Raw genomic sequence first — 25,654 nt, 5'->3', positions numbered from 1 at the left:
GTCATTTTCCTTCCCTCTGTCAGGGACCAGTTTAGAACTCAGCACAGGCCACAGTCCTGGCCAATGAGGTGTAAGGGGTAGTCTGCTGGAAAGCACTGCAGGTTTCCCTTGGGAAACACAGGAAAAGAGGCCCTGCTCTTTCCTGCCCCTCTGGCCTCTGCTACAGGTGAGGTACTGCCACCACCTGCCGCCAGGGGTCCTTCATTTCACAGCTGAGCCACTAGAGCCACCAGTGTCCTGATGCTTAAATCATTCTGTTACTACGGACAAAGCATATCCCCTCCCTGTCTTATCTAAAATCACCTTGTTTGCTTATTTATTGCTTCTACCTTCCTGCTCCTAAAATGGAATCTCCCTGAAGAAAAGGGCTTTGTCACTCTTGTTCACCACATCCCCATTCAAGGACTGGGAACTGTCTGGCATGTCCTACTGCAAAGTCTTAATAAATGCATACTGGACTGACACACAGATGGACACGTCCAACTTCACCAGGCCCTCCCGGAAGGTTCCAGCAGCCTCGCCCACCTCTCCGACCTAACAGGTGGCTGTGGCCCAGAAGCCTCTGTGGGATCCATGGCTGGAAGTCAGAAGACAGCTGCTCAAGAACCTAATTTAATAAGATTTACAAGTAGACACGTACAAAAACACACTAAACAATGTACAAGTCATCACGAGACAAGGGACTCTGGAATGCAGAAAGGACCTGCTCCGGAGGGGGACCCAAAACGTTGGAGATCTTAAGGTGTTTCCCCACCTTGGCCTTATCTAAGCATATAACAAACCCCAACACTGAGGCTAAGATTTAAGAGCTATCCAGATCTGACCTTTTGTGCCTATAAGCCTCCCTGCTCTCTAGGCAACCTGGGACTGAAAGAAGGGGAGATGATCAACCTAAAGAGAACAGAGCCCCTGTCCCGTCGACGAGACTTCAGAGCTGTCCAATCGTGGCTTCTCTGCCTGTTTATGGTCAGATGCCCACCAAGTTTGCTAGCGAAGCTGGCCAATGGGAGGCAGCAAGGGTGGGAGGAGGCAGAGGGATGCCCCAAACACCCCAGAGAGGCCAGGAAGGTGAACAGGGCTGAAGACCCCATGCAGACTAGCTGCCAGCAGGAAGTCACCACTGCAGGGGGCCAATGTCTGTCCCCAGCTCCTCCTCCTCTTCCTCTTCTTCCTCCTTTAGTGGGAATGGCTTCACAGGCCACTTCACTCTGACAACAGGCTCCACATGCTCCTGAAGGCGGTGCCGCTTCATGTGGGCATTCCGACTCTTGATCTTGTCGAACACCCTGAGGAGTTACCAGAGGACAAGGAGTCAGAGGAGGGAGGGAGGCTGGTGACTCAAGGAAGGGACCATCTGTGAGCATCTCCAGGAAAAGGCCAGGTACCTCTCACACTCTCTGCATGGAAAAACGCCCTGATTCTCCACGCTCCCTGGTGGCTCGGGGGTCCGTTTGGGGCCTGCACTTGGGCTGGAATTGAGGATGGACTCCCTCCTGTAGCTCTTGGTCTTTATCTTTAACTCAGGAGTTGGTCGGTGGCTGGGTCTCTCCCGAGGGCTGCAAGTGACCTGCAAAGGGGTTAAAAACAATGTAAGGCACTAACCTTGTCCCCCTGTAAGGGAGACACAGATTGGCAGGCAAACATGTTCTCTGCAGGGAGATACCTCCCTAGGAGTCCCTCCCCCAGGCTCAGGCTGCAAAGGGAGTACGCCTGCAAACCAGACCTCTCCCTCCTGGGTCCTCTACCTTTTCTTCTGTCCTTTCTACCTCTTCCAGCTCTCTCTTGACCCTCTTTTCTAGCCCTGAGGCTCGGCCGCAGTCAAACTTGATCATTTTTTTCCATATGTAATAATATTCAACACACTGTGCTACAGTCTTTGTCTGGACCTAGTGGAACAGAACAGAAATGGGCCGTGGGCAGCACCCCACAGACCAGGCATGATCCTGCCCTGTCAGCTGGCACTGGCAGACACTTTCCACACCAGCTCTCCCCCTTGGTTTGACGTGCCCCTTCACTGCAAGGTAGAGGGCCACAGCACCCTCCCAGGGTGATGAAGCAGTCCAAGGTGAAGCCACATAATAGTTACCAACATCTAAGTCCGGCACACATGAATCAGCAATGCCAGCCCAGGAATCCCTCCCTGTAGGAGGCAGCCCACAAAGACCCCCAAGTGAGGACACTCACTGTGATGTCATGCCCACAGTCATGTGTTCACCACTGGCACCAGTTTCAACCAATGCCCTGGTTCTGTGGAATACCACACAGACATTCTGGCAAGATACAGCCTTGGAAACCTCGTCATAAATGTGGTCCACAGAACAGGAGGTCCAAGTCTTCAGTTCATAGCTTGAGTGGAGGACATTCAATTAATATCATCACTTGATCCTCCCTCTATTAAAAGAGATTCCATTAAAAATAACTCTGATGTGGAAAAAATTTTTTAAAAACTGGGGCTGGGTTGTGGCCCAATGGTAGAGCGCTTGCCTCGCACATGTGAGGCACTGGGTTTGATCCTCAGCACCATATAAGAATAAATTAAGATATTGTGTCCATTTACAACTAAAAAATATTTAAAAACAATTTTAAAAATTTGTAAAAGCAGAATGGAGAACTGGATGTATTTCAGTGACATAGTGTTGCTTAGCATGTGTGAGGCCCTGGGTTCAGTCCCTAGCACAAAAAAGAAAAAGAAAGAAAAATGTAATTGCTCTAGAAAGAGAATTGTCTCATGAAATTGAACTGGCTAGTGAGATCACTGCAGAAAATACTTTCTCCATGAGAATTTGTTTCAACTTTGTGTGTGTTCACAAAAGAGGAGTCAAACAGTATATCCTCTGCCTAAGAAACATCACCAAGTTACAAAAACAGAAGTTGGACTTCTGCTTCTGAACAAGATGGAAAAACAGGAACCAGATTTACCCTCCCACCCAAAACAATGAAACCAGTGAAAATATACAAGACTATGGTGACCTGGTACTAGTCAACAAAGATCAGCTCAGGGCTGGGACTGGGGCTCAGTGGCAGAGCGCTCACCTAGCACATGTGAGGCACTGGGTTTGATCCTCAGCCCCACATAAAAATAACTAAAGATATTATATCCACCTAAAACTAAAAAATAATTTTTTTTTTTAAAAAAGGTCAATGAGTTCTGAGAGTAAACTTGTACATGAATATTCACCACAGGTTTTTGTACCCTAAACCCAGGAACACTTAACCACTGAGCCACATCCCAGCCCTTTTTGTATTTTATTTTGAGACAGGGTCTCGCTAAGTTGCTGAGAACCTCACTAAGTTGCTGAGGCTGGCTTTGAACATGTGATCCTCCTGCCTCAGCCTCCCAAGCTGCTGGAATTACAGGTGTGTGTCACCGCACGTAGCTTCAACTGCTTTATTTATAACTGCCCCAAACGGGAAACCACACAAATGTCTTATACAATGGAATACTATTCAGAAATAAAGAGGGGTAAACTATTAATATATGCAACAAAGAAGAAACTCAAAAAAATTATGCTGAATATAAGAAGCTAGACAAAGCCGAGCACATACTAAATGAGTATTCCACTAATATAAAACTCTAGAAAGTGCAAGCATATTTATAGTAATAGAAAGCAGAGCAGGGGCTATCAAAGGCAGCAAGTGGCATGGGGGGTGGACTGCCAGGGAGAGGAGGAAACTCTTGGGGGTCATGGATATGTTCATTATCTTGATTATGGTGATAGTTTCATGGGCATATAAATATGTCAAAACTTACAAATCTTGTACTTGAGTATGTGCAGCTAATAACCTTATCAATCAGAAGTGGGGCAGTGGTCAGGGGCGTGGAGATTTGTTTTAAGGACAGAACAGATTTCTGTACTGCTTGGCTTTCTGAGATGACAACCTTTTACAGTCTGAGAGCAGCGTCACCAAGGCAGCTGAGGGGCACGGCCCTAGCTTGCTGTGGCTGCATGCGTAGGCCTGGTCTGCCCAGCCCTCACTTGCCTTACCATCTTATGTATCAGGTTAAAGTCCTTCTTGTGGGCACAGAATGCCTTCTTAAAGAGCCTCTTCTCCATGGGGGTCCAGATGTCTGAACCTATCATAGAAGACAACCAAGAGGGGAAGACATTTCTCCGTGTGACTCCATGGCTGAAATGCAGACCATACTTCTCCTTAAATCCATTACCATGTACCAATTATGTACCAGTCTCATATCATCTTCACAAAAACCATACAAGGTGGTTCCATTACTCTCCCTGGTTTACAGATGTGGCAACGAGGCTTCAGAGGTTTGCCAAAAGCATGTGGCGACCAAGGCTGCCTGACACCAGGACTGTGTGTACTCAACCACTGAACCCAAGCTCATCTTCCTGCAGGAGCACTATCACCACCTCGGGTGGGCAGGGTCCTCAGGGAACCACTGGAAAGGATGAACAAGCAGAAAGAAGTGCTATCAAAGGCACTCCAGAAGGACAGGCCCTGACAGACAGGCAGGTGGAGGCCTGGGGAGAAGGCCAAGAGGCAGAGGCCGAGCTGCTCTCAGAGCTCACTTGCTGGCAGGGCTCTCAGCCAGGCCCCAGCATCCCAGCAGCCTTGCTCCAATCACCTGTGTAGCGATAGTCGGCCAGTGGGTGAGTCCGCGGCTTCTGTGGTCCTCTGAGTAGGAGAGTCTCCAGGGCAATCTGGAATGAGAGGAGGTGCAGGCCACACAGGACAGGGAGGTGAGGGACATATGGGAGGACCACTCCCATTCTTTCATTCATTTGAAAAACACAGCCAACCTTAAAGTCTCTCCCAATCCCAGGGCTACTCAAAGCAGTCAGTGCTTGGATTGGTGGAGAGTCTGTGGGCACATGATGACATCAATCTGAGTGTAGGTGGCGTCACTGTTTTTTTTCATACCACTGTGGCTTCCACAGTGAAGGACACAGTGCAGACTTACTCCCATCAATGACTGGTGTTTGAAGGAGCACTACCCTGGCACACTGCCTCCATTGTACTTTCTCCTAGTACTTACTGTTAGCGAAATAAAATTTTAAAACGTATTTCCCATTTTGACTCTTAAAAGCCCATGAGGGCAAGGATTTTGTCTCAACCACCTGTGTAACACTAGTCAGGACCAGATCCATAGTTTTTGGGGTTCAGTGCAAAATAAAAGCAGGGACTTTTTTTCCAAAAGTGTGAAGAATTTCAAGACAGTGACAACAATCGCAGAGCACCAAAACATGGACAGAGTCCAGGGCTGTACTGACCCCAAGCCCACAACACTGCAGGCACCCAGAGGATACTCAATGAGTATGTACAAATCACTCTGCTGAGGATCCATCAGGAGTCAGGCATGGCTCTCCGCTTGACAGAAAGCAAGATTGGGGCACACTCGTTGCCTGCATCTCCAACACAGGCAGTGCGACTCTTCTATTATGCTTTTAATTTATTCTCTAACCCTCAGGGTTGGGAAAGGGTGCATGGAATGAGGTGCTCATGTTGCATCAAAGGCTTTTATACACCACGCAAACGTAAGCTCAGTAAATAATTCAGATTAATACAGTTCACTGGGCTCTCCCTCCCCAGGACCCTGATTTGTCTCAGAGAATAACTAACTGATGGATTGAGCCCATGGCTAAGCATTCTCCTGGGTCAGTTCACAGGACCACATAAGGCCCCTGCAGAGGATGGGCTGCAGCACGCTCTCAGCCTTGTTAGCTGTGAGCCCCCAGACCCCTGGCCCACTCACCTGAACGCTGCCCTGGGCTTCATGCAGGCAGTGCAGAGCAAGCTCCAGGTTGGTGCCCCCTCCTGGCATCACGCTGGAGCAGGCCACATTGCAGAGCTCAGTCACTGTGGTTCCAAGTGAGAAAGGAACGAGTACAGGAAAGAGGAGACAAGAGGGAGTCAGCAGGTGCCAGGGAGGACACCTTCCTGGACAGCGAGAGGGGCTCCCTGTCACCTTCCCTCCCTCACACATCTCCACCATGTACAGAATGAGAAAAGGGTGACAAGGGGGGAGGGCAGAAGCCCTGCCTGGAACTTTGTGTGACAGAAGTGGGAGAATGCTGCCTGAGAGAAGCAATATACGCTGAAGGCCAGTCCTCCCCTCCCTACCCCAGGGGACACACTTCCTGGTCAGGGAGAACTCAGGGGGAAACTCCTAGAGTTGGGGGGAAGGGCTTTGAGAATATGACCCCAAAGCATTAGCCACCTCTGTCCTGTGTCTCTGGATTTGTCATCACATCTCCCCATGGCTTCCAGACTAGAGAGGCTACATGCTCATCAACTCCAGCCAGCAACCTCTCCTGCAGCTCCGGGATCTCAGCCTGAAACCGGCTTCCTATGTTGATGTGTCTGAAACGAGGCCACATGTACAGATGCATGGACATAAAGGTGACTAAGACAGGAAATAGAATAGAAATGCTTTGGGTGCCCTCTCAGCCACAGCCTGCTCTATGGAAACCTGTTGCCATCTCTTGGACACGTGGCCTTTCATCACTGTGACAGACAAGTGCAGGCTCTCCAGGGATGCTGCCTCATTCCTCTGTGCTCCTTTATGGCCAGATTTCTGGTATGGGGTGCCTCTCTAGGACATGGAAGTTACTTGCTGATACCTGGCCACATTTGTCTAGCCATACCCCACAGATACTCTCCAGCCTGGCACTGGGCCATTAGCAATTCTGCCTGAACCCCAAGGTCCCAGACATTTGCCTCTGTGTGCTCAACTGTATTGGGAGAACTACTACATAATCTGGAGAAACCCCCACTTCTCAGGGAGTTAGACCTGACCTCTCTGTGAAGAAGGAGTTCTGCAAAAATGTGACGGGGATAAAAGTACCCTTGGTGGGAAGGACCCTTAGGTTCTAAGTGTGTTGTAACTCACGGTTCAATGCTGATCTTAGTATCATCCTTCACCACACAGATGCCAAAAGAGCCATCCACTTGATCTAGAAAACACATAGAAAAAAGCCTCAAGACGACTGACCAGATGTGACCCACAGGGCCCTTGACCAGCATTTGTGGATACAGATGAAAATGGGCCTTTAAAATCCCACAGGAGGGCTGTGGCTGTGGCTCAGTGGTAGAGCACTCGCCTAGCACATGTGAGGCACTGGGTTCGATCCCCAGTACCACATAAAAATAAATAAATAAAATGGAGGTATTGTCTCTATCTACAACTAAAAAAAAAAAAAAACTTAAAAAAAGAGATTCCACAGGAGTGGAAGGATTTTCAAAAAAGAGGAGGGAACTTAGCAAACAACAAACTAATAGATGAAAATCACAAAAGATACTAAGACAGTAAGTTAAAGTCTCTGGAAATTGTCCTAAGGACATATAGTGTCTACAGAAATACTCATGACTGACTAAATCTGGGGAAGAATGAAAGTATGTGGCATTTGAGCCACAACCAGCGCCACGCGTGGAGAAGTGCTCCTCCAAGGGCTACACACCAGGCAGCTGTAGCCAAGATGGGGGCCACCTCTCTCCGCAGCTCCCACGTTTAAAAAAGTAGAAGAAGGTAGAATGACAATTTCTCACCAAAGAATACCACTGAGAGATTTTTTTAATAATGTAAATGCTGGGGTTGAAAGGCACAATAGCCAAAATAGGCCTCAACAGGTCTGAAGTGGTTGAAGGATGTAATCAGCAAACTTGAACACAGATCCTCATGCAACTGAAGAACAGAGAAGAAACAACAAGAAAAAGTGAAAAGAGCCTCAGAGAAATAAGAGACACAATTTAGTGCAGCAACCAGGTGTGACGAGAGTACCAGATGAAAAGAATAAAGGGACAGAAAAATATTTAAAGAAATAATGGCCAAAAACCTCCCAGTGTTGACGAAAAACAATATACATGTTGAAGAATCTCTATGAACTCAAAATAGATGAACAGAGAGGTCTACATTCAGGCAAAATGTTGCAAGTCAAGATAAAATATCGCAAGTGAAATGAGAAAAAAAAAATCCCATGGCAATCAAAGGAACACTGGCAAGACCAACAACTGACTTATCACCAGAAACAAGGGTGGTGAGAAGGCAGTGGAAAAACATGCTCAATGTGCTAAAGATGATTGTCAACCAAGAGTCCTGTGTCCAGCAAGTTAACTTTTAAAAATGAAGGTAAAACAAAAACATTCCTAGATTTTAAAAATTAAGAAAATCTGTTGCTAGCAAACTTAGCTTAAAAGTTTACTGAGCGAAAGCAGCTAGACACAAAGAACCACATACTGCATGACTCCACCTCTATGAGCTATCCAGAATACCAGATTTATAGAGGCAGAAGGTAGATAAGTACTGGCCCAGGATAGGCAAGAGGCCAGGAAAGAAGTGACTGCTAAGAATGCACTTTCTCTCTAGAAATGTGTGTCTGAAAACTGATTATGATAAATGTGTCTGAAAACTGATTATGGCGAGGTGGCACACCTCAGTATATATGCTAAGAACTACTGAAGTATGTGCTTTTTTTCAATAAAATATTTTTAATGCCTACATTTTTTTACATACATAAATTGCAAAACATTCACCTGTATATGCAAAAATATGTTCTCTTGCAGGTCAACAGCACCAGAAAACAAGCTAAGATATATAAAGGAATTTTTAAACTTGATTTGTCCATTAGGTAAAAGACCTGATGGATTTAACAACTTCAAAGAAATCTATATTCCACTCTTAAGCAAACACTAACTGAAGTATGTGCTTTAAAGGGATGAATCATATGTGAATTATATCTCACTAAAGTTATTGTTTTAAAAAATAAATACTAAAGATAAATCTTCAGGCTGAAAGTAGGTGACATCAGAAAGTAATTGGAATCCACACCAAAAAAAGGGGGCTGGAAAAGGCAATCATGTAGGAAATTACAAAGGTAGTATAACTTCATTTTTTAAAATTAACTTAAAGATCAACTACATAAAAAATTCATATGAGGGCTGGGGTTGTGGCTCAGTGGTGGAGCACTTGCCTAGCATGCATGAGGCACTGGGTTTGATCCCCAGCACCACATAAAAAAACTAAATAAACAAAATTGTCCATCTACAACTAAAAATATTTTTTAAAAATACATATGATAATAGCTGGGCACAGTGGCACATCCCTGTAATTCCAGTTACTCCAGGAGAACTGAGGCAGGAGGACCATAAGTTTGAGGTCAGCTTAGGCAATTTACTGAGACCCTGTCTCAAAATATAATATTTTTAAAAAGGTCTGGGATGTGGCTCACTGGTAGAGTGCTTGCCTAGCATGTGTGAACCCTGGGTTCAATCCACAGTATTGAAAAAAAAAAGGTATTATGGACCTAATAATAACATCTAGACATGTTAATCTATGTTGCAATAACAGCACAAAGGAGCAGAACTGTAGTGGAGTAAAGAAATAGCACCTGCTCTCTCTGTGGTAGAGCACTTGCTAAGCACACATGAAGCCCTGGGTTCAATACTCAGCACCTCATAAATAAATAGATGGATAGATAAACAAAATAGAGACTCTGGGTTCAATCCCCAGTATTGCAGAAAAAATATATAAACGAACATATATACACCTCTAAAGAGAGCCCCAAAGTACAGGAAGCAAAAACTGACAGTATCAAAGGATTTAATAAAGAATTCAGCAGGGCACAGTGCCACATGCCTGTAATCCCAGTGACTCAGGGGTGAGGCAGGAGGATTTCATTTTTTAAAATTAACTTAAAGATCAACTACATAAAATTCAAACCAGCCTCAGCAACTTTTCTAAACCTTCAGTGACTTAGTGATACTCTGTTTCAAAATAAAAAATAAAAAAAGGGCTAGTGATGTAGCTTAGTGATGTAACTTGGTGGTAAAGCACCCCTGGGTTCAATTCCCAAAACAAAAATAAGAAAAAACAAAAACGTAGAACTCAAGAGTTATTGATGCAGCACAGTACCTTACTTGCTTAGCATATGTAAGGTACCTGAGCTCAATTCTCTATTGAAAAAAAAAAAAAGCTGTAGATTTCAATACTTTTGATAATGGACAGGATAACTAGGGAGAAGATTAACAGGAAATACGAGACCCTAGACCAACATAAACCCTAGACCAAGCATTCCATTGACATCTTCTCAAATGTACATGGAACATTCTTCTCCAGGATAGTGCACATCCCAGCCCATAAAATACGCATCAATACATTTGAATTCATACCAAGTATCTGTTATGACGACAACAGAATTAATTTAGAAATCATAGAAAAAGGTAATTTAGAAAATCCAGAAATATAGAAATATTCACAAATAAAAAATTTAATAGCATACTCTAATAATCAATGCACCAAAGAAATCTCAAGATAAATTAGAAAATATTGGGCTGGGGTTGTGGCTCAGCATAGAGTGCTCACCTAGCACGTGCGAGGCCCTGGGTTTGATCCTCAGAACCACATAAAAATAAATAAATAAAGGTATTGAGTCCAACTACAGCTAAAAATTAAATATTTTTAAAAAATTAGAAAATATTGACAGGAAAGAAAACAAATATACAACATTTTAAAACTTAAAGAAATGTGGCTAAAAGCAGTGTGGAAAGGGAAATTTATGCTATGTCTATAGTTTTAAAAAGGAAAATGTCAAATTACTAATCTAAAAAAAGGCTTGGGATATACCTTACTGGTGAAGCGCTCCTGCATCCAATCCAAAAAATCCCCCAAAACCCCATAACAATGAGATACCACTTTATGCCTACTAGGATGGTTACAATTAAAAAAAAAAAAATCAGGCCAACCTGGGTACAGTGACACACACTTTCTTGGGAGGTTGAGACAGGAGAATTGCAAGTTCAAGACAGGAGGATTGCAAGTTCAGCAAATTAGGAAGTCCCTGTCTCAAAAAATAAAATAAAAAAGGGCTGTAGATGTAGCTCAGTGGTAGAGTCCTTAACAAGTGTTTGTAAGGAAGTGGAGATATCAGAACTCATACACTGCTGGTGGGAATCCAAAGTGGTGCAAACATTTCAGAAAATAGTCTTGTAGTTCCTTAAACAGTTAAATAGCTACCATGTGATCCAGCATTGTACTCTAGGTATCTACCCAAGAAAAACAGAAACATTCATACACACAAAAGGTTGTACACAAAGTTCATAGCAGCATTATTCACAATAGCCAAAAAGTAAAAACAAGTCAAAAGCCAATCAACAGATGGATAAGCAAAATGTGGTCCATTCATTCAATATTCTATCGATCAACCATAAAAAGGAATGAAGCACTAACAACATGGATGAACCCTAGAAGCATCATACTAAGTAAAATAAACTAGACACAAGGGTCACATGACATCTGAATACTTGTATATGAAATATCCACAACAGGTAAATCCATAGAGACAGGAAAGAGATGAGTGATTACCCAGGACTAGGGGAAGGGCATGGGCTTACCAGGGTGTGAGCTGGGAAGGGGATATGACTGCTAGTGGGCACAGGCTTCTTCTGTGGATAATTAAAATGCTCTAATGTGAAACTGTATAATGGGTGCACAACCTTGTGACTGCCCTCAGAAACACTGCATGTTTGAAATGGGTGATCTGAATGGTACATGAATTATATCTCAATAAAACTATTTAAAAAAAGACAAAGGCAAGCAGGCAGAAAGGTGGTGCCCTGCAAGCGGGGACTCTGGCCTCACTCACCAAGCACAGAGCTGATGAGCTGGTGGGGACCAGCCTGTGACGTGGAACAGAGAGTGCTGAAGTAAAGTCCGGAGCCCTCCCGGATGGGGCTGAGCATTGGAGGCGGTGTATAGGGGGAGCACTGGAATAAGCCCTTCAGGAGGTGGTCCACCAGGAACACAGGAGACCGCAGACAGCTCTGGTGGCATCCCCCAGGGCCCAGCTCCCCAAACGCAGAGGGTGGAGGAGGGATGAACAATGCCTTGGGCTGGGGGCGCTTCTTCCGCTTTCTATGTTGGCTTCTCTCCTTACTGTCTCTCTCTTCCCCATCTTTCTCTTGTCCCTGGAGAAGAGAATTCAGAACCACGAGAGGTCACTTGAGGCCACCTGTTGGAATATTCAGGGTGACACAAGAGTGGGAAAGGGAACTGTCCATGGAGACAGAGGGCAATAGAACTCCCATGCTCAGAACAGCCACACCCAACCCTACAGCACTGGAAGCTGAAGCACTGCCCAGACATGCCTGAGCCAGAGCCGAGAGGCCAGGCCTGGTGACACCCCAAGGCTGCAGCTTCACATATCCATTTAGAGAGTGTCCATGGTTCAAATGCCTAGCACTTGAGAGAACGGAGGCCAGGGGCTAGGCATGTAGCTCAAGGTTAAGAGCGCTTGCCTAGCATGGGTAAGACCTTGGGTTCCATCCCCAGTACCACAAAAAAATAAAATAAAAAAGTGGCCAGAGATGCAATGATGGTGTGACAAAAATGAAAAATTATTCCACTCAAATAACAGCAGGTCCTATGACACCAACAATGGGATTGTCATTGATTAAAGGGACCTTGAGTCCAGTCACCCTATCCCTGAGTCCCACTTGAGCTTCTCCAGGTGCAGGCCTACAGTACAGGCTCAAGACCACTGCTCCAACTCACAGTACTCACCCTCACCTTCGGGAAATGCCCTCTTCCCTGCCAGCCCCACTCCTCCGCCTCCTCCAGGTCCTAGCTCCAACGTCTCTCTTCCAGGAAACCTTCCCTGATCTCCCCAGGCTGGGTTAGGGGCCTCCTCTTAGTCCCCCAGCCCTGCAAACTCTGGGATGCCTATTCCTGTCTGGACTGGGAGCCCCATGAGACAGGGCCTGTGCTGTTGTGGTCACTGCTGGGTACCCAGAACTGCCCAGTACTGGGACTGACAGAGGGGCTCAGTGAATGCTCAATGACTGAATGAATGTGCAAACCAAGTAATTCTAGAGTCAGGACTCCTTGGAACATTTGTTTTGTGTTTTTCCCACAGCTCCCACCAACAGGTGGGAAAAGCAGTGGGAAGAAGTAGACAGATAAGCACCCACCTTGGCCATGCTCCCCAGGGGGCAGGGTGCTGGAGCCACAGGGACCGACACGGGGATCACCAAAGGGGCTGTGGCCATGTGGTCCAAGGGCTTCTTGGCTCCTGGGGAACTCTGCCCGATCCTGTCTGGCCTCAGCGCCTGTCTTGGAGGCTTGCAAAACTCTGTGCCAAACACCTGAACATGGAGAGATGATGGCTCTTTAAGAGAAAGAGCAAGCAGGAGACTGAGAGCTGCTCCTGAGGACAGCTAGAAAGCTGCCGCAGAATTCCAGGCAGTGAGGCTAGGGGTAAGGACCAGGCTGAGGAGACGTGCTGTCCTACTGTGACAGTGCGTCCAGAATGGCTGGACCTGACCCACATTTCCCAGGGGCAGCCTTCAACCTGAGAAAAACACACCCCGAAGCCTGTCAGACCCTGAAATCACGGGTGCCGCTGATCATGCCTCTTTACCTGCTGCTCCTGCTTCCCCGGAGGTGAAGGCCACTGATCACTGTGGAAACACATGTGGCTGCTCAGCCCTTTCTCGGTATAAAACTTCTGGCTGCAGTTCTTGCAGATGTAAGTACTCCTTGGCTCTGTCCAGTCTGTGGGACCTCCATTTTGCTGGTTACTGTGGGTAGACAAGGCAGGAGGGAAGAACAGGGGAATGGGACTCCATTCTTGGTCACAGATTTTTTTGTTTGTTTTGTTTTGTTTTTAACTAATCCACTGACAACACTCGATAAACCCTAAAAAGGAGGTGATATTCATGTTCTCCATGGGCTGAAGCATCCTTCTTAGGACAAAGGCATCCAGCTCATTCACCAGAGCCAGTACAGAAAACCACGGGGGACTCCCCCCAGGGGCAGCGCCAGGCAGGGCTGGAGGCTTGGCAACTTACCATCCACCTGCTGTGCTCTCTTCCTTCATGGGCTGGGGGAGCCTATAGATGTTTCCACCCTGAGAATGAAAATGTACATGAGCCAACACAGCAGAGATAAGCAGGAATAGAAGAGTGGAAACTGTGAGACCCTCAGAGGACAATGCTGGTGTGAGTCTCTGTGACACTGGATTAACCAATGGTTTTAGGTATGATTCCAAAGTAAAACAGAAGACCAAACAGACAAACTGGACTTCACTAAAACTGAAAACTTCTGTCCTTCAAACAATGTCACAAATAAAAAAAAAAAGTTAATTTGCAAAACGGGGGCAAATATTTGCAACTCATGAATCTGATAAAGGGCTTACATCCAGAATACATAAATAACTCTTAGGATTTAATAATAAAATAGTAATTCAATTTTGAATGAGCAAAGAATCTGAGTAGATATTTCTTCTAAGAATATATACAAGCAGCCAATAAGCACGTGGAAGAATACTCAACATCATTAGCCATCGGGGAAATGCAAATCAAAACCATAAGATACCACTTCACACTCACAACGATGGTGATGATCATCATCATAAAGGACAAAAGCAAGTGTTGGTGAGCACATGGAAAAACTGCAATTCTCATGGACTGCAAGGAAGAAGGGGGCGTAAAATGTATAGCTGCTTTGGAAAAAACAGTCAAATATTAAACATGGACTTGCCATGTGACCTGGCAATTCCACCAGTAGGTGTTTACCCAAGAGAAATGATAACATGTATCCACACACAAAATTTTACATAGCAGCTTATTCACAAAAGTCAAAAAGTGCAAACAACCTACTGAGGAATAACTAAATAAAATCTAGTCAGTCTAGATAATGGGATATTGCTTAGTCATAAAAAGGAATGAAGCACTACAACATGCTACAACATGGATGAGCCTTGAAAACACGACTGAACAGCCTTGAAACACAAAGAAGGCAGTTACAAAGGGCCACACATTCAGTGCATGAGTCCACTTATAGGAAATATCCAGAATATGTAAGTCCATAGAGACAGAAAGTAGATTTGTGGTTGTCGGGGCCTGGAAAGATGAGGGGTGATGATTAATCCTGATGACTGCAGGATTTCTTTTGGGGGGGGTCATGATTTATTTTCAGGCAAATAGTGGTGATGGTTGCATAACCTTACAAATGTACTAATAACTACAAAATCGCATGCTTTAAAATGGAAATTGTATGGTAGTTGGATAAATAAAGATGTAAAAAACAAGGGGCAGCTGTAGGATGATGGGATGGATGCTGGTGTCACTAAGAGAAGTGGCTGAGTGCCTCAGAGCAGGATCTCCTTGTTGCCATGCACAGAGGAGCTAGGCTTATGCTCATCACCATAGGGGACACAAGAGGTTTTGCTTGTATTTGATGGAACCATGATTCACAGTCAGAAAATATACATCCATTCCAGAATAATTTTTGTGGTTTTCTTTTGGGGGGGTTTTGCTTTATTTTATTTTATTGGTGCTGGGTATGGACCTAGGGCCTCAGCATGTTGGGCAAGGGTTCCAGCACTGAGCCACCCTAGCATTCCATGCGAAGTATTTAAGGCAGGGGGTCTCTACCTTTATCTCTCTGAAGAATTTAAGGAGGCAAATCCAAAAGAAAATGAGAGGCAGAAGAAAGGAAGCAAAAAAGGCTTAGTGAAATCACAAAATGACAAAAAGGACCTTGGACAAACTCTGTACTGTCCTCGTCCTGGTCTTCTTTTGCGGGTGAGCACAATTTCTCTGAACCTTAACTTCCTCACATCTAAGAATTTACTGTAAAATCACATCTAAGGATTCACTGAAATGAAATAAAATGGCTGGAAACTAGCAAATGCTAAAGCACTCAACAAAACTCTGCCTGCACTGTGATCAACACCCCCACCCAAAAGAGGCATCGTGTACCTGGATTCTGTTGAATATTGTCAGCTTGGACTTTGCATCCCTGGTGGGATCCACAGGAGGCCCAGTTGATGAGAAGGAGGCCATGGCCACCTGGCTTGGGGAAGCTGCACAGCACACATCCATCTTCACCTTCTCCTTTCGGAAGCCTGAGAAGCGCTGGGCCCTGGGGTTGCCTGAGAAGAGCCTGTAGCCTCCGCCCCGGGAGCAGGCTGGGCCCTTCTCACCTCTCACAGTCCCTGAAGCCACACCATTCTCAGCAGGGGCCTTCTTCCCAGACAGCTGGACTCCAGACAGCTCCTCCCCACCTAAAGGGGTCTGCCGAGGGCCCGTGGTGGGAAAGATGTCCCCCAGGTCCAAGGTCCCTTTGGAAGATCGTAATTGCTTGGAAGAGATGTCTGGATTCCGGGAAGGATCCACAGACTGTGCTGTGAGGGATGGTGGAGCTGAGACCATTTTTGGTCCTCCCTTTGTGTCTCGTCTTGTGCTGCCAGGGGAGGCCTCTCTGGGTACTGAGGGCATGGTTTTTCGCCTGCGGGCTGGGGATCCTTCTGGCTCCAGGTTTCCAAGGCCCACCTGGAGAGAGTCCACAGTGGGTGCTGGTAGCGGGGGCTGCTGTGGCCATGGCCCCTGCAGTGACTTCAGGGCAGCCTGCTTGCCCTCAGGCCCTGGGTGCTGGGAGGAGGCTGCTGCCACCTGGGCATGGGAGAAAATCCGCTGGGACTTGGTGATCATCTGGAACACCTGCATCTGCTCATGGCTCACCAGAGACTCCTGTGACTTCAGGAACAGCTGCCGGAAGAGTGGTGTGGCATCTGATGGGAGCCCACCTGGGTTCTGCACATCCTGGAGAGCAGGCTCCCCGGGGCTTTGCCATGAGAAGGACTCACAGTCAATCTTGCTCTTCTTCGAAGCCCAGTTGTCTTCTTCTCCACCTCCAAACCTGGGGTCACCTGGGGCCTCGCTGGGTGCCTTCAGGAGTGCAGAAGCAAAGGGTGGTGTGTCCTCTTGGCTGGTGCCCATGCTGGGGGCGGGTTCCACTGGGGTAGAGGTGCTACCAGGTCTGGGGCCAGACTCAGAGCCTTCTCGGGATGGTGCTGCAGAGGGCTTGTGGACCACAAACATATTGTTGTTTTTGCTCTTAGGGCAGCCAGGTAGGTTCCGGAGCCACTGGAAGTTGTGGCTTGATGACTGGGAACTGGCAGGGACAGGCTGGCCTCTGAAGAGAGGCAGGCAGGCAGGCAGGGAGCTGCCCTCGGGCCAGCCCTCCAGGGAAGATGGGAGCTGAAGCAGGGGTGACTCCAACTCCGGTGGATCAGGAGCACCATTTTCTGTAGCTCTTGAATGGATGGCTGTGAATATTTCAGGAGCTGACTCCTTTTGTGGGGGATGAGGCTCCTCAGGAACCTCGGTGCCCAGAGTCCCTGAGGCTGCTGAGGTGCTGGCTGGGGTACAGGAGGACCCGGATGAGGTGGGGCAGGGACAGGCCGAGTGCCTCCCTTCACCATCCAAAGGTCCCGCTGGGGCTGGGCCAGGAGAAGGGATTTTCTGGTGGACAATGCTGCTCACAATACAGCGTAGGAGGTCTCGGTTAGGCAAGACAGAGCCAGGGGATCTGGCTTCTGGGGGCCCCAGGGACCGCAGGCCACTGGGAGGAGGCTGGCTGGCCGTGTCATGGGCATGTGGGGAGTCCCCATAGGCTTCCTCTTCTGGGGGGGCCTCCTTCAGGATGCACAGGCCATGCTGGACCTCATAGTGTCGACGCAGGGAGCGGTAGTCACAGTAGCTCTTGCTACAGCCCTGCTCGATGCACACAAAGGGCTTGGTCTTCTGATGGGTGAGCATGTGCCCAGTCCTGGAGTCAGACATAAAAAGGGAGGTCAGTGGGTGCCTGGGATCCAGCCTACCTCTGCAGGACCCCAGTGGCCCTGAGTGTCTTTGGTGCATCTGTACCACAACTCATAAAAGGTATTTGGCACTTGAGGAAAGACCACAAAGCCTCCCTGCTCTGTCAAAGCAATCTGGAAAGGGCCCACCTCACCCTCACCTTTAAGGAAGTCCCTTATCTGAGAAAAAAAGTCCTTTGGAGCCAGATCAGACTTCCCCAAAGTGGGTTCTCAAGGAACATCAGTCCTTCAGAAATGACCCCTGAGGGCTTGGACACATTTGGCAATTTTGGGGTGGGGGAACAACTATTCATTCTTTGAAGGTTCATAGGCACAGGGCCAAATTTAAAGGGAGGCACTGTTTAACTTCAGCATCTCTCATTTGCCCACAGAAACTTTGTTATTCAAATAGCCTATTAACACTCCTGAGAAGCAGAATTCCACAGAATACTTTTGAGGAGATGCCAAGGGATTATCCTTACTGCAACAAAGGAGTCTGCTCCTTACCATAAGATTTTCTGTAGAGACAGATACTTAGAATACCCCACAGCAAAGAAATCAATTTGCAGATACCCAATCAATAAAAATTCTCTAGCGCAAACCAACCAAATGTGCCTATAATGTCTCCAAGTGTGAATGCATACAAATATGTATTATATTTACCTCATACCTACATCTCTATTAATATTTTACAAACACATGAGTAGATCACCCTCTGGGGTCCCGACAGTGCTGCTCTAGATAGCCCTAGTGCACATGACCACGGGGGATGTCCAGTGACTAAACTTCTCCCCAGAGGTTAGTTAGCCTTCTGAGGAAAGCAACCAGAGAAGTAATCAGAAAACCTAAGTTGTAGCCCTGTAACCAACTTGTGGTATGATCAGATTACTTCCATTCCCTTGGGTGGGGCTGGGCCAGAGGACAAAATGGAAGTTAGATTCACCGAAGCCCTCTGCACTGTAAAAATGCAATGTGTTGTCCTCTCCCACTTGCAATCCTCTTAGTTTGAAAGCACTCTCTTTTCCTTCCTTATAGGCAAGAAAAGTTTATTATTCCTAAAATGTTAAAAACAGTGAATTCTGCTTCTAACTCTTAAGTTGGGTTTTCTTTTTTAAAACATTTTTTTTTCAAATCAAGAGTTTTTAAAAGTAAGAAAAACAGAGGTTAATGCTCCTTTACCATCTTCAGAATTGAACACTGTCCTCAGACACCTACCAGGGAGTCGGGACATTTCTCTAATAAGTTAGCCAAACTCTTCCAAGACACAATTGCTTTGGGAGGGAGCATTTTTAAACCACTAGGGTCCCATCTACAACTCAAGGCAATGATTTCCTCACTGGTGTAATCTGGAGGCTTTGAAAAGCAACCTGTCTGGGGCAGAGCCAGGCCTGCCCTGGGACACTGGAAGTGTGAGGAGAACGAGTCCATGCCCACCACAGCACAGGTGATACACATCTGGAGAATCAGGAAGTGGGAAAACCCAATAGAGGACTGGTAGGTTGATCTGGGAGGGATGGAAAAAAGGCAGGAGCATGCCCACCCCCGCACCCCTGAACAGCATTTCCTGACCAGACTCCTACATACAGGTGGTCCTGACGCTTAAAGGCCTTGCTGCAGATTTTGCAAACGTGTTTCCTTTCCTGGCTGTGCGTCAGGTAGTGCTTGCTAAGAGAACTGGCGCTGCTGAACACCTTCCCACAGAGGCTGCAGTCCAGAAGCGGATTTTGAGGGGAACTGTGCTGTCGCTTTCCTTTCCTTGCACTCCCCGAGGTGGCCCTGCCTCCTTCGTCAGCCTCTCTGGGCACCTTAAGTGCGCCTAGCCCCAGGTCTAGACAGAGGGAGAAAGCACAGGTTATATACAGCTGGGGAAATCAGAGAGCACCACTAAAGCACTCTAACACTCAGCCCGTGCTGGCCTCGCAAGTCCCCTAAGATGCTCACTCCAATGTCATCAGCTTTGTGTGTGCAGAAAACAAGGCTCAGGATCAGGCGAGGGGAGCAGGGCCCCTGGTCAGGCCACACTTGCAGGACTTGCCCAGTTTTGGTGCACATGTGGAGGGACAGGGATAGTGACAGGATGAAACTCTCAGGGACAGTGTGACCAAGAAAGGCATGGCTTGAGGACTATACCATCACCTGGTATTCACAGAAGGGCAACCTAGAAACATGCAATCCAAAATCTTGGGAAAGTACAAAATTTTGCACTCAGCCAATTCTGCTTCTGGGTTTTTAATTTTCTCTTTGGAAGAACTGGGGATTGAACTCAAAGGTACTCTACCAGCGAACTACATCCCCAGCACTACGCCCCTTTTTTTGGGGGGGGGAGACAGGGTCTCACTAAGTTGCCAATGCTAGCTGGGAACTCCCACCTCAGCCTCCCAAATCACTGGAATTACAGGTGTGTGCCACCATGCACAGCTGGGTTTTTAACTTTAAACATAGCTTTCTGCAAAGGTCTAGCTGTAAGGGAATTAACTGAACCACTGCTTTTCCTGGAAAACTGTTTTTTTGTTTTTTTTTTAAAAAACCCGATAATTGACAAAAGGGCACGTAGATGACTGTTTTATGGTTTTAATGCTGTGTGAAAAAAGCTTTTCCAATAAAACTTAGAAAAATCTGATGCAAGGCTGTTTGTGCTACACTACTAAAAAAAAGCAGCCTACTGCAAAACAAAATTGCCCTGGCTGTTAAAACAAAAATATATTTGAAGAGAAATTGAGAGAATAGACTAACTGTTAGGATGGGTCAGGGTTTTTTGTTTGTTTGTTGTGGTGCTAGGGATTGAAACCAGGGCCTTGTGCATGCAGCGCACCCTACCAACTGACCCAGCCCAGGATGGGTCAGTTCTATTTCCTCTGTTTGTGTGTCTGGATTTCCCATGTTTTCTGTATCTTTGGAGTAAAATGAAAGAAGGTACTTTTATTAATCATGTCACCTAAAGAAAACCTGAAGGAACTGGGAATACTCAAGTAGGAGAGGTGTCAAGTATAGGAAGGGCCAGTATGTGGAGGAGGGAAGGAGGGAGCTTCTCTCTTGTTCTAAGGGACAGAACTAGGCTCAGTGAATGAAGATTAAAGGTAAGCTGATTATAGACCAGTACAAACAATGGGCCATGGATACAAGGACTGTCCAGCTCATTGCTTTGTTCCCAGATCCTGGAATTAGCATCCTAGCACTAGCAAACACTCAATAAATGTTTTTTTTTTTTTTTTTTTTTTTTTTTTTTTTTTTTTTAAAGAGAGAGTGAGAGAGATAGAGGTAGAGAGAGAGAGAGAATTTTTTAATATTTTTATCTTTTAGTATTTGGCGGACACAACATCTTTGTTTGTATGTGGTGCTGAGGATCGAACCCGGGCCGCACGCATGCCAGGCGAGCGCGCTACCGCTTGAGCCACATCCCAGCCCCTCAATAAATGTTAAATGAATACATAATGGAAGATGTTTCTAACCATTAGATTGTCCTACAAAATGGATTACACCATCCTACAAGATGGAAAGTTTAGAAATATCCATTTATTGGGGAGGTTACAGAGACGAGATCCAAGAATCTAGCGACTGTAGCACAGTGATTGGGGAAGGAAGAGAGTTGCACTAAAGAATCCAAAATGCAGAATGTCTGAGGCTGGCAGACATGCAGAAAGGAAACTGGACTCTCGTTCCAGCTCTGCTTGTGGCCTTAGACCATTTGTCTCTTAATTTGCCTGGCCTTCATCTTCTTCATATGAGAAAATACTGTGTGAAGTCAGGCACAGTGGCACACACCTGTAATCCCTACAACTGGGGAGGCCAAGATAGAAGGGTTGCAAATTTGAGACCAGCTTTGGCAACTTAGCGAGACCCTATCTCAGAATAAAATAAAGGCTGGGGATGTGGTTCAGTGGCTAAACACCCCTGAGTTCAATTGCCAGTACCAAGAACAAAGAAATAAAGAAAAAGAAACAAAACTGTATTCAGTTACCTTCATTTTCTGACATTAAATAAAAGAAATAAAGGAATACTGTGCTAAGTAGCTGAATAATTCCACCAGTTTAAATAAGGACAAATCAGACTCCCTTTGGATATAGTCTTCATTCAGCCTTGGTGAGTTAGTTTAAATGCTCCTTAAAGCAAATGTTAAACAAAAAACCAAAATGTTGTAAAAAATTGGAAGGATGTTGAAAATTAGGCAAACAGAGTCACTGGCCTGAGAAGCCACTTGAACTTTCTAGAAAGCAGTGTTATAAAGCTCAAAATCGTTCATATGCTCTATCTGAGAAAAATGTTCAAAGAACTAATCCAACAGAAAATCCAATATGTACAAAGTTGTTCAAAGACTTTAACAGTGTAACAAGAATGTGGTCTAATAATTCAATGGAATAGTTACAATAAGTTGTACTGTCTACCTTCACATATTAAAACAAATACACTTGAGTTTGTTTTTTTTAATCTATTAACAACTTTTTAAACAAATTTATTTACTAAAATTTTTATGTGGTGCTGAGGATCAAACCCTCACTTGTGCTAGGCCAAATACTCTACCACTGGGCTACTGCCCCAGCCCTTAAGTTTGTTTTAAAGCTTCAAACAAAACTACGTGTTTTTTCAGCACTGAGAATGGAAACCAGGGACTAAGCACTCTCCTACTGAGCTTAATCCTCTTCTCTCTAGGAACTTAATATTAACACTATAAAACTATGTATATAGGGTTATGGTGTGGCTCAGTGGTAGAGTGCTGCCTAACACGTGTGAGGCCCTGGATTCCATCCCCAGTACTGCAAAAAACAGATAAACAACCACCACCACCACCACCACCACCACCAAAAACCCAAACCAAAAATCGATGTATGGCTGAGCAACTTCACCCGTGCACTTAAAGGGTTATGTATGGAAGCCAGGGTGGAGACTTCTTGTTCACTTCTTTTCTTTGTTTTCTAAGTCTTCTCTAATAAATACATATTATTTTTCTAATTAAAATAATTATTGTATTCTGGTCTCAATTAATATATTCTGGTTAATGCCTAGGAGGCTGAGACAGGAGTTTAAGGCCAGCCTGGGCAACAAACAGTGAAATCCCATCTCAAAAAAGAAAAAGAGAGGCCCATAATGGTGGTGCACACCTGTAATCCCAGTGGCTCAGGAAGCTGAGGCAGGAGGATCACAAGTTCAAAGTCAACCTCCACACTCAAGGTGCTAAGCAACTCAGTGGGACCCTCTGTCTAAATAAAATACAAAAAAAGGGCTGGGGATGTGGTTTAGTGGGTAAAGTGCCCCTGCATTCAATCCCTGGTACCAAAAGAGAGTGCAAGAGAATGAGAAGAAATTAAAATAAGCCTATGCATTTATAGGGACCTGAATTTATGGGAGAGAATTATAAAGACTTGAAGTTTAATATTCAGTGGATTCCTTTTCTATAAAGTTAAAAAAAAGTTCACATGTAAAGCAAATTCAGGGAAGGTTGAATTAGATTAATCATTTATATAGACCTTGTGAATATCTGACGAACGTTAGTATGTCTTCCCAGCAAAATATACACATATGCTATGCTCCAGCATTTTCCATGTAATGTCCAGGTGACCCAGGCTGAGAATCCTAACCACTGGCTCCCGCCAGGCCCAGTGCCTGCAGTTCTGCAGCTGCCCTGTCCTGTATGATACCTCATGACTCTGTCACTGTGGCCACAAAGTGGCAAGGGTATCATCTGTCTACTATATCTTCTGTGGAGCCAGAGCCCTCAGCTTTCATTTCGCAAGAGCACTTCTTGAGCTATTTATCCCAGTTAAGATTAACATTTGCTTTGCAGGACATTTCAGATACACAAGGTGTAATTATAAATGTCCCAAAACTCTAGCTCAGTCAACTCATTTAAACAACTTACCCAGGAAATGATGAAGAGAGACAAAAACAAAAAAACAAATGAATTTATCTTGTAAGGGAAGCCTAAAGGCAAACCAAGTTATTTAATTATTTCATTAGCTCTCCTTTTGTTCCTCCATTACTGAAGAGAAAGGTTTAGAACTAAATCAAGGGTCTATTTACAATTAAATATCACTGTATTGGTGTGTACGTATACGTATGTACATGTGGACATGTGTATACACAGTTATGCATCTCCAGGCTTGGTGACACAGGAAGAGTCTCAGCTACTCAGGAGGCTGGGGCAGGAGTATTGCTTGAGTCTGGGAGTGTTGGGCAACACAGCAAGACTCTTTATCTTGGGGCTGGGGTTGTGGCTCAGTGGTAGAGCGCTAACCTAGCATGTGTGAGGCACTGGCTTCAATTCTCAGCACCACATAAAAAAATTTAAAAAAAAAGATATTATGTCCATCTACAGCTAAAAGTAATTTTAAAAAGACTCCCTTAAAAAACAAAGTAAATGGGGGCTGGGGCTGGGGCTCAGCAGTAGAGTGCTCGCCTAGCATGTGCTATGTCTAACTACAACTAAAAAATATTTTTAAAAAACCAAAATAAATGAACAAACAAAAAAACCCAATCTCTGTCTAGTGCTTTATGGTGAAAAAAGTGCTTTTTACAACTGTTTCTTCTTTTGCTTCTTACTGTTCTTATTCTGCAGGGAAGCAGGGGGAATATTACTATCCCCCTATTTTATGGATGAAGTCAGTGAAGCCTAAGAAAGTTAGACAACCAAGAAGCAGAATTGAACAGGACCCAAGTTCAATCTGGAAAAATGAAAAGAGCCCTTGAGATATGGTAATGATAGGAAAGTTGTAAACCTTAAGGTCTTTCCACATACCAGCAAAAGATTAGGGTATCTCCAAACATCTGTGTTCTCAATATTATTCCCTTGGATTAGTGTTCTGTTTCCTTTACTAGGAAGTTGGTAACAAATCCAAAATAGGGGAAATAAAGAAACTTTTCCCTAAGTCACTTGTAAAGAGGAAATTTTTCTTAACCAATCCATGCCGATTCAATCCCTAGCTGGTTGCAGGAACTGTCAACTATTCCGCCAGGCCCTTCCGCCCAAGTGGACAGCCTCACCTTGTAAGGAAGTCTGAGATTCCGGATCTGCATATTCCTCCAGCAGCTTCACTGAATCACTGTCCTTCCCTGAGTACAGGGACAGGGCATCTAAGTTGTCCTCCAGTACCTCACTGGGCATGTCAGGTGCTGGGAGACTGGGGTCCAGGTCTAAACCACTCAGGCCAGCATAGAGCAGGTCTCGTGTGCTGGGACCCAGATCCCGGTTGAGGGTATCACTGCAGTTGAGCCCTTGGCTCTCTGAAAATGAAGACAGGTGCATTTCTGATGGAAGGGCACCCTCGTCCCCAAGGCTGTACTGGTCCATGGTTCTTCGCTCCCAGCTCTTGGCCAAGAATCACTCTCCAGAGGAGCAAGGCCGTGTAAAGAGAAAGGACAGAGCCCTTGATAGCAGCTAATTCCTGAAAATGAAGAAGGAGGAACCAAAATTAAGAGGTGGCAATACAGCATGGTGGGTAGAGCACAAACTTGGAATTTAAACAGGAACAGGCGAAACAAGTCTGATTTCAGTCACCTAACAGCCACCTGACCTTAGGCAAGTCACTGGAGCTCCGGGAGCTTCTGTTTCCTTGTGTAAATGAGGCAAAGAAAAGGATCATGAAAAGGTTTCTACCACAAGGTGAACTGAATGGACTTCTTCCTCCAGCTATAAGCACGTAGAAATGTGACAAAAGACAATTTTTAAGGCATAGCCAAGCTCAAAAGACAGTTAAGTAAAACCCCAATGCCAACAAGAAGAAAACTCGAAGCCAGAGGTTAGCCCAAGGAGAACTCAGACCCAGGTAGGAGGCCCGGAGCTGCACTGTCTACTATAACAGCCACTAATCCTATGAGGCCAGGAGGCACCTGAATGTGACTGGCCCAATGGAGACATGGTATGAGGGTAAAATACAACTTGAACTGGTAAGACTGAACACAAAAACAACGTAAATTGAGTAGGTTTTTATATAGAATAAATGTTGAAATGACAATATTTTAGAGGCATGGGCTAAATATGTTACTAAATAAACTTTATCTGCTTCCTTTTGTAAAAAAATATTTTAGTTGCAAATGGACACAATACCTATACCTATCTATCTATC

At 45.4% G+C, this 25,654-nt stretch overlaps 1 protein-coding gene across 1 annotated transcript; it reads right to left on the bottom strand.

Annotated features, from left to right (window-relative positions):
• Nucleotides 1-582: 582 nt before the first annotated feature.
• On the bottom strand, nucleotides 583-24,902 carry Znf541 (zinc finger protein 541). The gene is made up of 15 exons (XM_046455832.2): nucleotides 24,573-24,902; nucleotides 19,182-19,425; nucleotides 15,715-17,566; nucleotides 13,801-13,859; nucleotides 13,371-13,530; nucleotides 12,922-13,095; nucleotides 11,598-11,919; nucleotides 6,851-6,914; nucleotides 6,179-6,321; nucleotides 5,714-5,817; nucleotides 4,586-4,661; nucleotides 3,987-4,075; nucleotides 1,746-1,886; nucleotides 1,386-1,567; nucleotides 583-1,286 (listed from the first exon to the last, which is right to left on the bottom strand). Exons 1-15 carry the CDS (start codon nucleotides 24,877-24,879, stop codon nucleotides 1,115-1,117), a joined length of 4,089 nt encoding a protein of 1,362 aa, XP_046311788.1. The 5' UTR covers nucleotides 24,880-24,902; the 3' UTR covers nucleotides 583-1,114.
• Between the last annotated feature and the right edge of the window lie 752 nt (nucleotides 24,903-25,654).

This window comes from Marmota monax, unplaced genomic scaffold (assembly GCF_021218885.2).
Source record: "Marmota monax isolate L192 unplaced genomic scaffold, Marmota_monax_Labrador192_F-V1.1 WCK01_AAM20220418_F8-fsc00149, whole genome shotgun sequence".
Classification (NCBI taxonomy): domain Eukaryota; kingdom Metazoa; phylum Chordata; class Mammalia; order Rodentia; family Sciuridae; genus Marmota; species Marmota monax.
Note: the sequence above shows the minus strand (reverse complement) of the source record. Positions and strands in the feature narration are given on the sequence as shown.

Excerpts from the sequence above, each read along its gene's own strand:
- Znf541 (XM_046455832.2), bottom strand. The coding sequence starts at position 24,879 with ATGGACCAGTACAGCCTTGGGGACGAGGGTGCCCTTCCATCAGAAATG. Across the intron at positions 13,096-13,370 it reads CGGGGAAGCAGGAGCAGCAG|GTGTTTGGCACAGAGTTTTG; the intron begins GTAAAGAGGCAT and ends CTCCATGTTCAG. Across the intron at positions 1,287-1,385 it reads CCATGCAGAGAGTGTGAGAG|GGTGTTCGACAAGATCAAGA; the intron begins GTACCTGGCCTT and ends GTAACTCCTCAG.